Here is a 15,692-nt window from a genome sequence, read left to right as displayed (position 1 = left end):
TTTTTTTGGGTTGTTTGTCTTGTTCTGTTTTAGAAAGGGTTGGTAACCAAGAACAGACTTACAGGGAAGATAATAAATAAGACATAGTGGGGAGAAGAAAACACGTTTTTATTAGGGAAGGGTGTTGTATCTAAGAGATACACCCTGGGAGACTTGTGTGCAACAGGAAGAACACAGGCAAGCACTTGGGAATTCAAGAACTTCACTCACTGCTGGAATTATTGTTGCTGGTACTGGAATTTAATGTGAAGGTGCAGGAAAGTTCATGCATGCCAAGTCATTGAGCAGTAAAAGAGTCACTTAGCAATCTATGGTTTTTAATGTCCTTTGTAAATACTATTTTAAGGTGAGATTATTTTAGAATTGTTTAGCTGCAGTGTGTTTTCATGTGAGAAAGGSCAAAAATGGACACTTGAAATGACCTCCTTTATATTCTTTTCAGTAACCTTTTCAATAACCTTCAATACACGAAAATGTATTTAATTCATGATCACTGATTTCCAAATTGTAGTCTGAGTTCTTTAAGCTTTAAAATGTACTTTTAGGAAGATTAATTGAGGTCAGGTAGTTTAATGACTCTGCATAAACCCTGCTGCTTTATGGAGAACATTTTATGACACCTTCGCGCAAAAAAAATTTAGTATGTCCCTATAATCTAAGGAAAAGAAATATTAGCTGTGTGTTTAGTCTCTATACTTTATACTTTTCTGGATTTCCAAATATTAATGCAGTCTGAATGCTGTTATTATTTTGTGCTGCATGGGAGATGTAACTGAGGCTGCAGTTTATATCTGGAGCACGAGAGGGCAGCGTGTTCCTATGGAATGCCTTGTTCCCAGGTGAAACCCAGAGCTGCAATCTCTGCTGAGTGCTTTTTGTGGAGCTCATTAATCACTGCTTGATAAACTCGAYTTCTTGGGGCCAACTCTTGGACAGAGTTACTTTCTTTCCATGTGTAATTTGTTACAAACAGAAGTAACCTCTGAAAGCTGTAAAGTTAAATGTGTGTGAATGTTTGAAGGATTATGGCACCTAAAGCTGCAGCAGGAGCAGAATCACAATGGTTRGGGCTGGAAGGGACCTCTGGAGATCACCCAGTCCAAAACCCTCCCCAGACCAGGTGACACAGGAACATGTCCAGGTGTGTTTGGAATGTCTCCAGACAGGGAGACTCCACGCCTTCCTGGGCAGCTGTTCCAATGCCCTGCCATCCTCARTGTAAAGAAGCTCYTCCTCATATTGAAGTGGAACAACTTCTTTTGYKTCAGTTTATGGCCAYTGCTCCTTGTCCTRTCACTGGGAACCCTTGAAAAGAGTGTGGCACCATCCTCTTTTCACCCCTTTGAGATATTTCTGTGCATYAATGACATCCCCTYGGTCTTCTCCAGGCTGAATAGGACCTGCTCTCAAATGTCCYATTGTAAGAGAGATGCTCCAAACCCCTCATTCTCTTCTTGGCCTCTGCTGGACTCTGTCCAGTAGCTCTTTGTCTTTCTTRCAYTGTACATTGGAAAATTTTAGCAGAAGCTACTGAGGAAAAGGCCAAGAAGGGAGATGGATTTACAGATGTATTCCAACATAAGGAAGCAYGAGAGAAACCATAGCCTGCTCTGTGTTCTGCAGAGGAAGCTTATAGAGAAATGCAGGAGAAAGGGACATAGACAGAGGCAGTATAGYAATATGCATATATGAATATCTGTTATTCACTGATGTGTCCATAATATTAATGTCACAAGGATGGAATAGAGATGAAACACTGGGCATGGGAAGAAAATGTTGCAATTTAAATATGTGGAAAGCAGCAGGAAAGTAAAACTCAAAATTACTGCATTGAGAAAGGTCTCGCCTGTTCTCATGTCAGTGTTGTTCACAAATGTAATTTTATATAAATAGCTATSCTAAGTGCTCTATGTCCTTTCCATRGATTYTTCCTTTTTAWGAAAAGAAAGCACCAATGAGGTGGTCTTCACTGCGTATCAAACTTGCTTAAGTAATGAGATTTAATTATTTAAGAGAATTAAAAAAGGGGAAAATAACAAGTGTTTGGAGTTACTAATCTTGGGCCATTTAATGATTTATTTTCCCCTGTTCAGTGAGGTACAGAGTGAGTGGTGGAAATTACTAAAACCTGTTATGGATTGGCAAACAGTAACAAGAATCTGCTTGTATTTCCTAACCTAATCATGTGAGCAGTTTTCCTGAGGCCAGGCTGTAGGCAGAGTATAAWGGGGGAAAGGGAGTTGCCCAATTCACTGCTTTAAATCATTTTCARCTGATGAGCTTGTTAAGAGCTTCCACATCTGCCAAAATACTGCCTTTGGGGAAATAAAGTCCCAAATTGGAATTTAAATTCCAAATTACCAAAATTTCGATGAACGGGAAGGGGTGCAATATTTTCTTTGGAAGCAGTAAGAGTTTTCCACACCAGAAATATCTTGGTGTGTTGGAAAAAAAAGGGACTTCCAGGTCCCCCTTCTTCCTCAGGGAGCTGTGGCGGTGAGCACCAAGCTGGGGGTGAGCCCCTGCCCCAGCTGCCATTTCAACCTGATCTYTCTGCTCCAGAAAGGTTTTGGGGTTTGCAACAGCCTGTTTGCCACTGAAACAGGCCTTCTGTAAATAAACCAGGAAAACCTGAGMAGATATTTGTGTGAGAAGTGTGTCTTTTCTGGGCAAATTACTATATATTGCTGTTGTTGGCAAATGTTGTTTTTTGGGTTTATTCCCATGAAAACATTTGTGAAATTTCCAAGCAGCTGTACATGTGCCTGTTTGTCCTGCTAAACAAGTAGGTTAATRAGCAATATGCAGTGAAACTGTAGTAGGTACAACTCAGCTACCTAATTGTAACTTGAGCAGTTTGGAAAAGTGTCTTGACWAAGGAAATCTACTGGATTTTATTTTTCTATTAGAATTTGAGAGGGACTTTTAAATATATTTTATTAAGGAGRCAGGTGTGGAAATGCAGACTCATTAGAAATGTAGTTTCCACATGTCAAAAAGTTGTTAGATTTGACAGCCCAGAGTTTGAAATTTAGTTCAAGTTGGTCAATAAAATACAGAAAAAAGAATGAGGGAGGATGCAAAAGTTTGCTTTTCTACTTTTTTAGTATTTGCTTGCATTTCTTACCAATGCTAAAGAATGAAATACTTGATGAAAAAGATTGTATTTTTCAGAATTGTCTGTGTGCTTATATAAATAGATGAGTAGGGTATATTGTAATTTAGAGTATGGACTTCCAGTATAAAGCATCCTCCTATTATATCTAGGTATGAAAGTTTCTAGGATGGTCTCAAAGAAATGTCCTGCCACTCGCTAAGGAAATAGTACTGCCAGGTACAAGTGCACAYGTAGAAATCTGGATAATCTGTAAATTCAAATGCAGTTTTTTACTGTGCACCAGCTTTCCTGTATGGAAAAGTGAGATTGCATAATGTTTTCTACTTCTCAGAACTGAGGTTTGCCAGTAATTTCCCGTCCTGTCTTCTGTCCCGCTTTTGYTTAACAGTAAAAAAGGGCAAAATTATTACTACTCATCCCCTTGRCATTTGTTTTAGAACAAATGGAAAGGGATTTCACAATTTCTGGCTGAACACCCATGGATGTACTGCTTTCTGGATTTCAGTTTCCTGGTTTTTAAAGGTTTTTTTGTTTATTGAACATCTGASTGTCATATTTGTGTAGGTGAATTGTAGCCCAAATATCCAAGAAAGAAAATATAGAGAATGTACTGTCCTTACTAGTGCTTTTCATCCTTTACATGAAYCAAACCTTTTTAAAAAGTAGAGGTGTATGAGCCAGAATAACCACACAAAGCCTTTCAGGGGGCTCTGAAGCTATGAAGTGTGGTGGGAATCATGTGCTTCCCTCRTGTGAAAACAGAAACTGAGGTGGTAACATGCATGGAGATATTGCAGTATTTGTGTTTTAAACTTCCACAGTGCCTGTAGCTTTTGGCAAGAAAAAGCATAATTTTTATCTTGAGTAAACTGCTGTGATAATTCAATCACATGTTACTCAAACATCTGTGGATTCTTCATGTGGGTGAAGATGTAGTAGGACATGTGTTAAGGATTTTCATTTTCTAAATTAATTTTATTATTTTTATTAGGTCATCCTTGGCAAGTACACSTGGCTTTCTTACGAAGATGTGTACATTAAAGCTGTTAATTTTGGAAATGGCTTAGCAGTCTTGGGTCAGCAGCCAAAGACTAACATTGCYATCTTCTGTGAGACCAGAGCTGAGTGGATGATTGCAGCCCAGGCTTGCTTTATGTGCAACTACCAGCGTGAGTACCTGCCTTCCCTGAAGATTTTGTGTCTTTTGATCTTACAATATAAAAATAAAACTTTCTCACTTTGGTTTATGTACTAAGAAAACTTTATCTAGCTTTTATATAGAATATTAAAATCTTCAAATTAAAAAACATGGCATAAAGTGGAAACTGTGCTTTGTAAGCCTTTCGCTTTAGTGAATAGAGAAACCTGTATCTGTTGGCAGATGGAGAATGGTTTTTGTAAGTGTAGTTTGCTCAATGAATTCATGAGCCGTTTGTTTTCTTTTCATCATAAATCAGTACAGATTCTGAAGTTTCTGAGAACAAACAAACAAAAATCACACATGAATTCATTGACTTGGTTTCAGGAGTTGACGTCAAACCTTCATCTGTGCCTGCAAGTTTTGTTTTAACTGGATATTTTGTCAGTTTTTCAATTTTGTTTTCTGTCAGGCCTATTTTTCTTGCTCAGGAATGTACTGAGTGCTGATGTCAATGTGCTGTAGCTGTTTAAATGTCTGTTTCATCATCATTCCTTAATCTGTCCTGCACCTAAGCTCAGCCTGGCTGGGCTCTGTGATGCTCTCATATCCTTGTCCCTCAGCGCTTGTCAGAAACTGCTGTTCCTCACAGGCTTTGGCCTCTTCTCTCCTGTGCCACATTTACCCTCCTTTAATAAGAGATGGCTTGTAAAAACCAGATGTGCAGAAATTCCTGATTTCCTACCTWCATACACTAACAATGTCTGTCAATAAGACTTTTTCAGATTTTGGAAGCAAGTCTAATAAGATTTTATTAAAATGCTCCCTCTGTGCTCCGAGCATGAATCTGCCTCAGTTTGAGGAACAATATGTTGATGAATATACAGCATTTTCATTTACATAAGTCTTTAATCATATCTCTGGTTATTTTGCACGTTCCCTTTGCTGTATGGTTCCCTCAGTGTTGAGGGTGGAGTTGGTGACAAGGTGCACTGCCCTGGCCCTTAACTTTTCAAAGTCAGCCTGCTGGCTCTGGGCAAGGAGAGAGTGGATGTTGTGTATGGGATGGCAGCAATGCCTTTGGCATGGGCTGCTGCAGTGCCTGTACAGCCAAACTATTCACATCAAGATGGGTAAGATGGACCTTTGGCTGCAAGGATTGTGATCCATAGGACAGAGGTATTTCCCAGCCCTCAGTGGCTGTTATTGACTCTAGCTGTGTGTAAGTTTTTTATTGAAGGCCTGGACGGTGGGACACAGTGCAAACACAAGAGGTCACAGGTGGCATGTTGGGGGCAGCAGCCAGTACACTCGAGGGCTGGGCTGATGTGCAGRGCAGCCTGTCAGCTGGAAGAGTGGGATGTCTGCAACCTCATGGAATTCAGTAAAAGCACTTAAAATTTCCCSTGTGTGTGCTGGAATACCTCATGCACCAGTGTAGACTGGGGGACAGCTGRAGAGAGCAGCTTGCATGAAAGGACTGGAGAGTTCTGGTGGTTCATGAATCACCCAGGACTTTGCAGCACCTTCTTTCAGCAGAGACCAGCAGCATCCTGGATGGTGCAGCGTGAATGTAGATAGACCCAGGGAAATTATCCTATTCTTCCTGTTGGACACTGGTAGAACCACATCTGGACTACTGTGTCTGTGTTGGGGCTTCCTATTGGGAGAAAAGACACTGACATCCTGCAGCAGATCCAGTGGAGGGCTGCCAAGATGCTGGAGGGGTTGGTGACATCTGAGGAGAGGCTGACAGAACGGGGTCTGGTCAGCGTTACGATGAGTGAGTTCAGACCTTGTTGCTGTCTAAAACTACCCAGTGGAGGGTGCAGAGGAGATGGAGCCAGGCTCTGCTCCCAGAGGTGTGCTGTGACATGACTGGAGACCACAGTCACGAGTTCCATGGCAGTAAGGCTTGATTAGATAGTAGGGCAAACATCTTCATTGTGAGGGTGGTTCAGTGTCAGAGCCAGAACAAAGAATGTTTGTGAAATCTTCATTCTTGGAGATCTGTAAACCCAGACTGGCCGTGGCTGTGAGCGTTCTGCTGGAATGGATGGTGTGTGCAGGTGATCTTTCCCRGTGCCTCCAGCCTAAACTGGTGATGTTTTGGGTTGGTTCTTCAGTGAGTAAATGCTGCTGGCCTGSCTACCAGAGCAGAGACCTGCACAGACTATTCTCCAATAAGATTCCTGTGTTGCTTTTCAGCTACATGTCTCTRTGCCAGTTCCCTTTTATCACTTTAGGGATCAGTCAGATTCCTAGTGGCTCTCCTGGGAATAAAATGCAGAGGCTTGTATCAATTTTTTTTCCTTTGAAAGTGAAGCACATTTACCAATCCTAGAGAGATTTTGTGATTTGAAGGGGTAAAAATTTGAGCTAGGGGCTGRTTGTTGTGAGCAGAATGGTATGCATGTGGTTTTGGGTTTGTTGGATTAGTGCTTTAAATCCCCTTACTGCGACGTGCCTCAGCACACACTCTGACGTGGTGTGCAGCATCTAAGCTGTGTCATCTTCTGTGAACTTGGCTGACTTGTGCTGGCAGATGAAGGGAGAGCTGTGCAGTGCTCACGGGCAGTTTGCAGAATGAATTGGAAGATTCAGAGGGTGTAGAAGTAGTAGTAGTGGCAAGACATAGCTAAATGGCTTATGTTAGCATTTTTCAGTGTGCAGGTTTCATACCAGCTCGCTGCTGTGGGGGTGTTGTGACATTCTTTCCAAATGTGAAATGTGTTCAGTCTGGTGGCGTGGGCCCAGAACTGATGTCAACAGAGCGGGTTCATCTGCTTCATACACAGTGTTGGAGAAAATGCCTTTTGCACTGCAGAATTAAAATGAAGAAAGTGATGTTTGTTATGGATTGCTTACACAAAACACAAAKAAGTGATTTTATGGTTAGAAATACTTGATTGATTTTAAATGTGAMTTTTTTGAAATTATATAAGTCTTGTATTTGTAAGAGGTAGAGTGGAATTGCTAGTCCAAGAGTGGAAGAAGTAGTACTAACATGAAAACAGATTTTCTTCCTAAGTGYCTCTTCGTGTGTRTGTGAGMAGCTCTTCACCAGAGTAGGCAGATRAAACACAAGAGCATAATCAAATGGTGGAATAGGAGAAGTTCAGTTTAATTTTTCAGTAGTGCTGGAGCAGAAGTGGTTTTGTCAGGATTAGATTTGGCTGAGGCTTGTAAAGGTGCATTTTGCTTTTTATTTTCGAAGTATGATGGATGCTGAAATAYTCAGCCTAACATTTCAGTTACCTTGAAATAAATTGCAAAAGTTCTGTTTGTTTCTTTAGGGCAAGGTTTTGTCATTCTATATAAGCTGGCAAATTCAGTGGTGTTGAGGCTTTTCTTTTTGTCAAGACTTTGGTCAGATAGCAAAGACTCCCTTGTTATATTGCATGCATGAAAGTGAATACAGAATAATCCCTTCTCAGTATGTTTTCAAGAGAATGAGGAGAGGAAAAAAAATTATCAAAACTTTCAGATTTGCCTGAAAAGGTTTAAGGTACCAGTGTGGAGAAGTGAGAATTTCATAGATAAGAGTCTTTGCTGTATTTTGTTCTCTCCATGACACCAGTGCACCATCATATAAATGGTGTCTCTTTCTCCTTGGCTCTGTCACATAACTCTGAGTGCCTTAATTTGCAGATGAGTAATTAAGTACCTCCGTGGCTACTCCTGTGATGATGCTGTGCCTTCTGGGCGGTGTTGTCAGCTCGGTTCTGCTTGTTGGCTCAGGGCAGCTGAATTTCTGCTACATGTTTATATAACAGGGGTCACTGCAGTAAGTAGAGAGAGCTCGTGGGAACTAGTAGAGGCACTCTTCTGGACTTTGCTCCCACCAAATTAAAGAAAACACAGTGCATGTGCATTTGCCCTGCAACAGTTCTGAACTATGATGGACTGTTTTAACAAGAAAAAAAATAAGTAGAGGTCAACTATTTACTTTTCTGTGTAAGAAAACTGCATTTGAGTTCTTCCTCAGTATGCTGCGCTGGGTTAGTAACTCCTTGGATTTAAAATATTAGAATAAAAATCTTAGAATACAACAGAACTTGATTTAATTTCTTTTTTTTTATCTTTACTGCAGTGAACATAGAATTACAGTCCTAATGTGGAAGGGGTGTCTTGTTTTCCTAATTATGTTCTTTAAATATTCAGCTAAATATAGACTAAAATACAGAAGATGTTCAGATACCTGATGTGACAAAACTCCCCGTATGGATGTTGTACTTACTGATTGTGTTAGTTGGATCTCAGAGCTTTTTTTGGGATGTCCCTGTTTGGCATTCTGCTTGGAAAATAGGAAATGATTATTTTTTTGGGAGCAATACKTCTCTTCCTCTTCGAGCAGTCTCTTTCTTCCCCAGTCTCTTCTGGTCTCTTCTTATTCAGTTCCCATAAAAATGGCAGGAAATGAAATACAATTTTAGAGGTGTTAATATGAAATCACTGTTTAATGTACTCACTAATGAGCTGACCTTAAAAACAGGAAACAGCGTACGTATCWTATAGGCAATTTTCTAAATATTTTCTTTCCTTATGATGTCAGTTTGGGGTCTAATGATTGTTATGATTAAACCTTTATTACTTTTTTTTTAAATAGATGACAGAGCAGGGTAGTCACAGATTTATTCCTGAGTGTGAGAATTCCTCTGTTGATGACACATAGTGCCATTTTGTAATAACTTGTTATTAGCAGGCAGTTGTAAAAGGTTAGTAACAGAGTATGTGAGTTGAATTCTGGAAAGAGAAGTCACATGAATGAAAGCTGTTTCTTTCCTGTGTGCAAGAGGAATGTTACACAATGTTTGAACTGAGAATGTTTGCCTGCTTTTCAGATGGTAAAAGCAGTGACACTACAGCAATAGATCCAGCCACCCAATTGCACAGGGTGATGTGGTTTTGGTGCCTCTAATTAGGCCTTGGAAAACAGTAAACAGTCACATAGAGAATGGTTGTTCATGAYTCCTTCTGGGAGTAACTGAAAATTATGTTATATTGCAATCCATATGAAGAGGTTTTTAAGTACATAACTGTCCCACCTTTCTGAGTTGACAAATATTGTTGGTGTTGGCTAAGTTGGAATACATTAATCTCAGTTACTTTTTGTAAAATATACTTGAAAACGTAGCCCAGAGACTGACCATTTCCCCCGTTTGTGTTTCAGTTGTTACTCTGTACGCCACTCTGGGAGGCCCAGCAATCGTTCATGGGCTGAATGAAACAGAGGTGACCACCATCATTACCAGTAAAGAATTGATGCAAACAAAACTGAAGGTYAGAAAACTGTTCTTTGTCTATCTCATTCCAGTGTGTCTGTTCATCATTGTTAAATGGCCTGGTTCCACTGTACAGAACAATGATTTATTGCCTTTCCATAAGGCAGGTACTTTTGGAATAAGATTTATGTATCTGTCTTCACATACAGAAAGTGATAGTTTGCTTTCAGTGGCTCTTAGGCTCCTCARTGACTGGAGAATGAGCAATTTGCAGTCTTGCAGAGCTGGAGTGCTGCCTGGAAAAACACCTTTACAAGAAACTGCTGTGGTTTCTAGGTGGATTTAGTGCCTATAAATGCTAACAATGGGAAGAACAGAAAAAAATGTATAAACTGTGTATGAGGAGCTAACTGTGATCATGCTCCTGGCCTGTTATCAGATGTTTTCCCAGCAGAGAACAGCTTTCAAATCTAAAGATGAGTTAGAGCTATTTTTCCATGAGGGTGGGGGAAAAGCTCACTAAATATTAGAACAATCAACTTTTTTGATTTACTGATGCAAAACCCAAGTGGAACAGCTGATCTTCATGATCATTGTGTTTTGGGGAAACTGGATCTTTCAGATAAGGCATTTGTTTTAATGAAAAATTGGGCTATTGGAWTTTTGAATGAGAAATTCCCAAATTTTAGAAAGTGGTTACTATAATATATGTATATATGTATACAGTATATATRCCATGCACATTTATTTCAGCTTTCAGTAAGAGAATGCATTTGCTCTGCCAGGGGTGGTGATCATTCCTTCTTCTGTGAGAACACTGATAAATGTCTTAGAACTCATATTTTGCTTGAAATGCTTAACTGATAATTTTCATATTTTTGCTAGCTGTTTCTTATTTTAAATAGCATAGCAACTGAGGAGCAACCTAAGAATTATTGTGAGCTCAGTATCATCAGTTTCTCTCTGTGTTCTATGGGAGTGGAAAGACAATTATGTCTGCAAATCTTCGCAGTCTTATTTGCGGGTTTTCATGAAATAAGGTGTAAATCAGTAAATGGTTGGAGAAGCTTTTGGACCTAAAATTGGAAAACTTGAAGCTTTGCAGCTTCTTAAATTTGACAGGTTTACCCTCTGATTATTTAAAATTCTAAGATGTTTTATATTAGTGGTCTTTTRAAAGTATACAGCAGATAGCAAGGAGGATTTTGTTCTTGGGTGKTTTTTTTTTTCCTTGTTGGCATAAACCTAATTTTTGTGAACACATTTTTCATTTCCACAGGAAATTGTTTCTCAGGTCCCACTGCTGCGACATATAATTACAGTGGATGGCAAACCCACAACGTGGTCAGAGTTCCCCAAGGGTGTCATTGTTCACACCATGGCATCTGTGCAAGCCATGGGGGCCAAGGCAGACATTGGTAGGTTCTTCCTGTTTGGACCAACTCATTTGATACTCTAATTTGACCCTGTTGAGTAACCTTGGAGAAATTTCAGGTTTAAAAATTGTGCAAATTAACCTTTTCTTATCTGCATTTCCTTTAAATGAAACCTGTGTGGGGTTATGGGTTTGGTTTGTTTTGGTTTTTGTTTGTTTGTTGCTGGTTTTGTTTGTTTGTTCTCRTAGTTAATTGGATTTTGGGGTGTAAGTTTTGTTTTTCAACAGAGTTGGTGCTTTTAAAAAAAACTGACTTCTCCACAATCAAGTGTTGCAGGTTGAAGGATAGTTTTTAGGATAAGCAATTAATTGAGGATGCAAACCTAGAAAGCATTCTTATGTTCAGATATATTGGAACCAGGTTATTCAGGGCACAGATGAAAACTCATTGTGTGTTTTATAACAAAAGAAATCAGTAATTTGTTACCATTAAGTTTTATAAAATTCACAGACAGCAAAATGTGAAATAGCCATTTGAATCAGATAGAATTTGGTCCCTTACTACAGTTCTGAAAGCATCAACTTACTGTGTGAATTCATTCATTCAAAGCATCAGTTCTACTATGTAAATCCTATTTCTAGACTATGTAAAAATTTTAGAACCAAAATTCAGAATTTTAGGAGTTGTTTTTAACTATTATGAAGATCTTTTATTCTTGACTCTGAAGAGCTGTCAGTCCTAGTATCATCAGTCCTAGATTTCATTGTATGCAGTAGTCGCTTTTTTATTCTTTGTGYTTTCAGAATCTCTTAACTACTGAAGGCGCTTAAGTATTGTATTTTAAGAGTAGGGAGAGTGGTCAATCTATCTGTTCTTGATGTTCAAGGGAATGGCAGATTTGTACCCAACATTGTAATCTCTCAATTTTTTAAAAGATGGTATTCACTTTTTTATATTCCAGTTTTATGTACTACTAAAACTGTTTAATATCACACCAGTAGAAAAATTTTGGCTACAATTCAGTAGCTGCTTGAAATTTGTTAATCTATGTGCTATGGGAAAAAGTATGTAATCTTTCTTCAGTCTTTTAAATACCACATACTCTGCACTTCAATAAAGGAACATTGTCCTTGTCAAGTTAACCATTCATAAACTGTGAAATGCTATCATGAATTGTTTATGGTCAAGCATGTCCAATTAATATTAAGTAGATGAGCTATTGCTTGTGTTATTTTTTCCTCTGTGTTGTTCCTTGTGCAGGATAGGCAGGATTCAGTGAGTGGGAAAYGATTAAATATTGCTTTCACTCTTCTCGTTCAGTGTGTGCATTGTGCCRCATGCGCTGTGTGATGCAGTTTCCTCTGAGTAAGCACAGTAGTTYTTGTGTTTTCTTGCTCTCAGCACAAGTATTTAAAAAGCACTTTAATCCAATTAAGGCTGTTGAACTTCTTTTAAATATTTATAGAGATTGGACCTCAGGTTGGCTCAGCAGTGCTTTGCTGCAGGTGTTGCAAGTGAGGCAGAGTGTTACTCTGTGCCAGGGAGCGTGTGAGGAAGGAGCTTGGCACAGAGGGATGGACCAGGGCACTGACCCCTCCTGAGGCAGGGATGCTCAGTGCTGCTCTGGAGAAGCCAAAGCTCTGTTTTYCTCTCCACTGCAGCAGGGGGGAAATGTAATAGGAAAACCAGTGCTGTGGTAGATAAGGACAATCAGTCAAAGTATTGCTCTGGTAATGCAGAGTTCCTTCTCTTTGTGAAGGCACTAAAGCTTGACCACAATCTTTTTAAGCAAAAGCAAAATGTAATAACGAGAGTCCTGTGGTGCTGTGCTGCAGTGACCACTGAAATGTGTCAGTGTATCGGATCTCCCAGCCCAAGAGAGTGTTCACACATAACAAATCCTATTTTTTAACAACTTGCAGGAAACAAACCGCCATGCAGGCCTGTGCCCTCAGATATCGCAGTGATCATGTACACAAGTGGATCCACAGGAATTCCCAAAGGAGTTATGATCTCCCATTGCAACATAATTGCTGGGATAACTGGAATGGCTGAGAGGATCCCAAATCTGGGGTATGTACCAGCCATCACTTACCAGCAAATAAAGAAGTCATGTAGTTCCATTTTGTTTTAGATGAATTGTGTGTAAAATATGAACTGTTCCATATTGCTGTGGCTGTGACACATCATACTGTGCACTGATGTCTGAGCATCTTCCAGCACTGCACTAGATGACATGACTACTTCATATCTCTTTGTTCTCCCTTCTTTGGTGTGGGGGCAAGACTGGGACGCAAAAGCCTGTGAGGCCACCTTGCACTAGAGACGTTGAAAGCTTCCCTAAGTTGTGCTTCCCTTGGTTAATGTTTAAATTCTGTGGCTTCTTTCTGGTTGGTCCAGTTTTTAATCTGGTTGCCTTTGCAATCATAGCACATGGTTATTTGACTTGGGATGTGTAACCATCATCCTTTGTTCATGCCTGAAACAATACAATAATACATACAGTTGGTATGCAACTCCTGAAATAAAATGCATGTGACTTGAGATATGTTCCTCAAGCTCAGAGGCATTTTCTACTTTCCCTAGTTCTGCAATAAACTTTGCAGAAACTGTGCTTTATGATTCATCTGCAGACTCCAGTGATACAACATAAGCCTATCTTTTTAAAAATTYTTTGCAGGGAGAAAGACATTTATATTGGGTACCTGCCTCTTGCCCATGTTCTGGAGCTGAGTGCTGAGCTGGTGTGTCTGTCTCACGGGTGCCGCATCGGTTACTCTTCCCCACAGACATTGGCTGATCAGGTATGTTGTAGATGTAGTCTTTATGGTCAAAAAAAACCAAAAAAAAAATTAAAAAAATTTGCTTGCATCAGATCTTTGTAATATTTCTGTAAAAATAGTACAATTTTTTTTTCTCACGTTAAAGATCTTGAATATGTCTCCTRGTAAACTTGTTCTTTACTTTAGTCCTCCAAAATAAAGAAAGGAAGCAAAGGGGATGTCACTACACTTAAGCCAACTCTAATGGCAGCTGTTCCGGTAAGTAACTGAAGGATGAATGATTTTAAAACCCTTTTTTAAAATATAATTTATAACTCAATTTTTAGCAATAAAATTAATACAATGACCATTTAAATACAAAAAAGGTAGAGTCTTTGATATTGAGCTAGCTTAAAATAATATTTTTTGTATTTGTTTGTTTGTTGGGGATAAACATTCATTGTATGAGCATCAACATTTTTCAAAGCTGAAAGAGCAATAGGGATTAGTTTCCCATTTTAATTAGTCATTTATTGTTTGTTTTAGTGATGAATGGAATAAAGGGAGTTGGCAGCAGGCAGCTGGGGATTAACTGCTGCTCCTGCCCAGATTTTGCTTTCCTTCTTCCTGTGAACTTCTTGCTGTCTTTTAGCCAGGGAACAGGAGGGAACCTGGGAATGTGGTCACCTGAAGTGTACTTGAATTTCTAGGAGTTTTCTTTTTGCTGTACTGAATTCAGGATTCTGTTTCTTTGAGTTGAWGTCCATCTTTTTACATAACTAGGAAATTATGGATCGAATCTACAAAAACGTCATGAATAAAGTGAATGAAATGACCAGTTTCCAGCGGAATCTATTTATATTGGCCTACAACTACAAAATGGAACAGATTTCCAAAGGTTACACTACCCCACTCTGCGACAGGTAATGTTAACTTTATTTTTAATGGCACCAAAAAATCACTTATCAAAGTCTCACCACAAGAGCAGTATCTGGCTTTTATTCTTTTCTTCATTTTATTATTGACACTTTGAACATGAGCAAGTCCGTATTTAAGTGTAAATTGAAACAACAAATTAGTAGTTTGTGTGATGGATTTAAATATTTACTGATAGAATTTGAGTGTTATTTAACTTAAAACTGACTGARAATTTACATTTATTGCATTTTCATCAGGAATTTAATAATAGATTTATAGAATTTTGGGGAAAGACAAGAAATCTGTTCCTATAGAAAACTGTAGACTTCATGTTTTCACAGAAGGGAGCCACAGTATGTCTCAAATTGGAAAGAACCCACAAGGATCATTGAGTCTAACTCCTGGCTTCAATGGGAGTAAAGGATAATGTAATTACAACATTTGTACAATTTAAAGTATTTTTAGGAGAAAATCACAGAACTTTACTGTCTCATTAAATCTGTATTCTGAAACATTCAACCCCTTTCAAACTGAAAACAAGCTTAGACATCTGTGCCTGTATTCTGAAAACTTCAGTGCTGTCCTTCAAGGTTTTCCTTGGACGTCATAAAAGTGCGTTTGAAGATGGTGGAAAGTTTCAGATACTCTCTGAGTGCTCTCTCGTTTTGTTTTGAAGCACCAAAATCTCTGTTCCCTTTGCCTTTCAGCCTTATCTTCCGCAAAGTGCGGATGCTGCTGGGSGGGAAGATCCGCATCCTGCTGTGCGGCGGAGCCCCGCTGTCAGCGGCCACGCAGCGCTTCATGAACATCTGCTTCTGCTGCCCCGTGGGGCAGGGCTATGGGCTCACCGAGTCTGCTGGGGCTGGCACCATCACAGAAGGTGGGTGCTGATGCCCAAAAGAGGCCTAGAAATWAAACTCTRTAGACYGGTGTCTATAGAGCAGGTGTTTGTTTATTGCAGCGCTGGAGGTGAGGGGATTTCTTCTCCTAACCCACCTGCCTTTGCTTCAAATTAGCACAKWWTTAWWMMKKWARSMWKGKWKWAMMWKRAMMWTKKYWMYKSCCCCCMWWMMSCCMMCMWWMMMYMMMMMMCMWYMSKKGGSMMWGRAAWWMMMSAWWWYMMMRKTTWAAMMMMAAAAWWMMWKRWWWYMWWRK

The 15,692-nt window shown here is 39.4% G+C and overlaps 1 protein-coding gene across 3 annotated transcripts in view; it reads left to right on the top strand.

Moving 5' to 3' along the window:
• Positions 1 to 15,692, top strand: part of ACSL3 (acyl-CoA synthetase long chain family member 3) — a 63,258-nt gene that overhangs the window by 35,006 nt on the left and 12,560 nt on the right. For all 3 annotated transcript variants that reach the window (XR_008966596.1, XM_057385873.1, XM_057385872.1), the window contains 8 exons: positions 4,110 to 4,287; positions 9,430 to 9,539; positions 10,761 to 10,899; positions 12,780 to 12,930; positions 13,538 to 13,661; positions 13,827 to 13,898; positions 14,403 to 14,542; positions 15,245 to 15,417. Coding sequence is in view for 2 of the 3 variants with exons in the window: in XM_057385873.1 (XP_057241856.1) it covers positions 4,110 to 4,287; positions 9,430 to 9,539; positions 10,761 to 10,899; positions 12,780 to 12,930; positions 13,538 to 13,661; positions 13,827 to 13,898; positions 14,403 to 14,542; positions 15,245 to 15,417 (1,087 nt within the window). In the remaining variant the exon portion in view is untranslated. The remainder of the gene's footprint in view (positions 1 to 4,109; positions 4,288 to 9,429; positions 9,540 to 10,760; positions 10,900 to 12,779; positions 12,931 to 13,537; positions 13,662 to 13,826; positions 13,899 to 14,402; positions 14,543 to 15,244; positions 15,418 to 15,692) is intronic.

This window comes from Malurus melanocephalus, unplaced genomic scaffold (assembly GCF_030028575.1).
Source record: "Malurus melanocephalus ecotype Western Australia unplaced genomic scaffold, MMel_1.1 scaffold_884, whole genome shotgun sequence".
Classification (NCBI taxonomy): domain Eukaryota; kingdom Metazoa; phylum Chordata; class Aves; order Passeriformes; family Maluridae; genus Malurus; species Malurus melanocephalus.
This window is presented reverse-complemented; position numbering and strand designations above follow the sequence as displayed.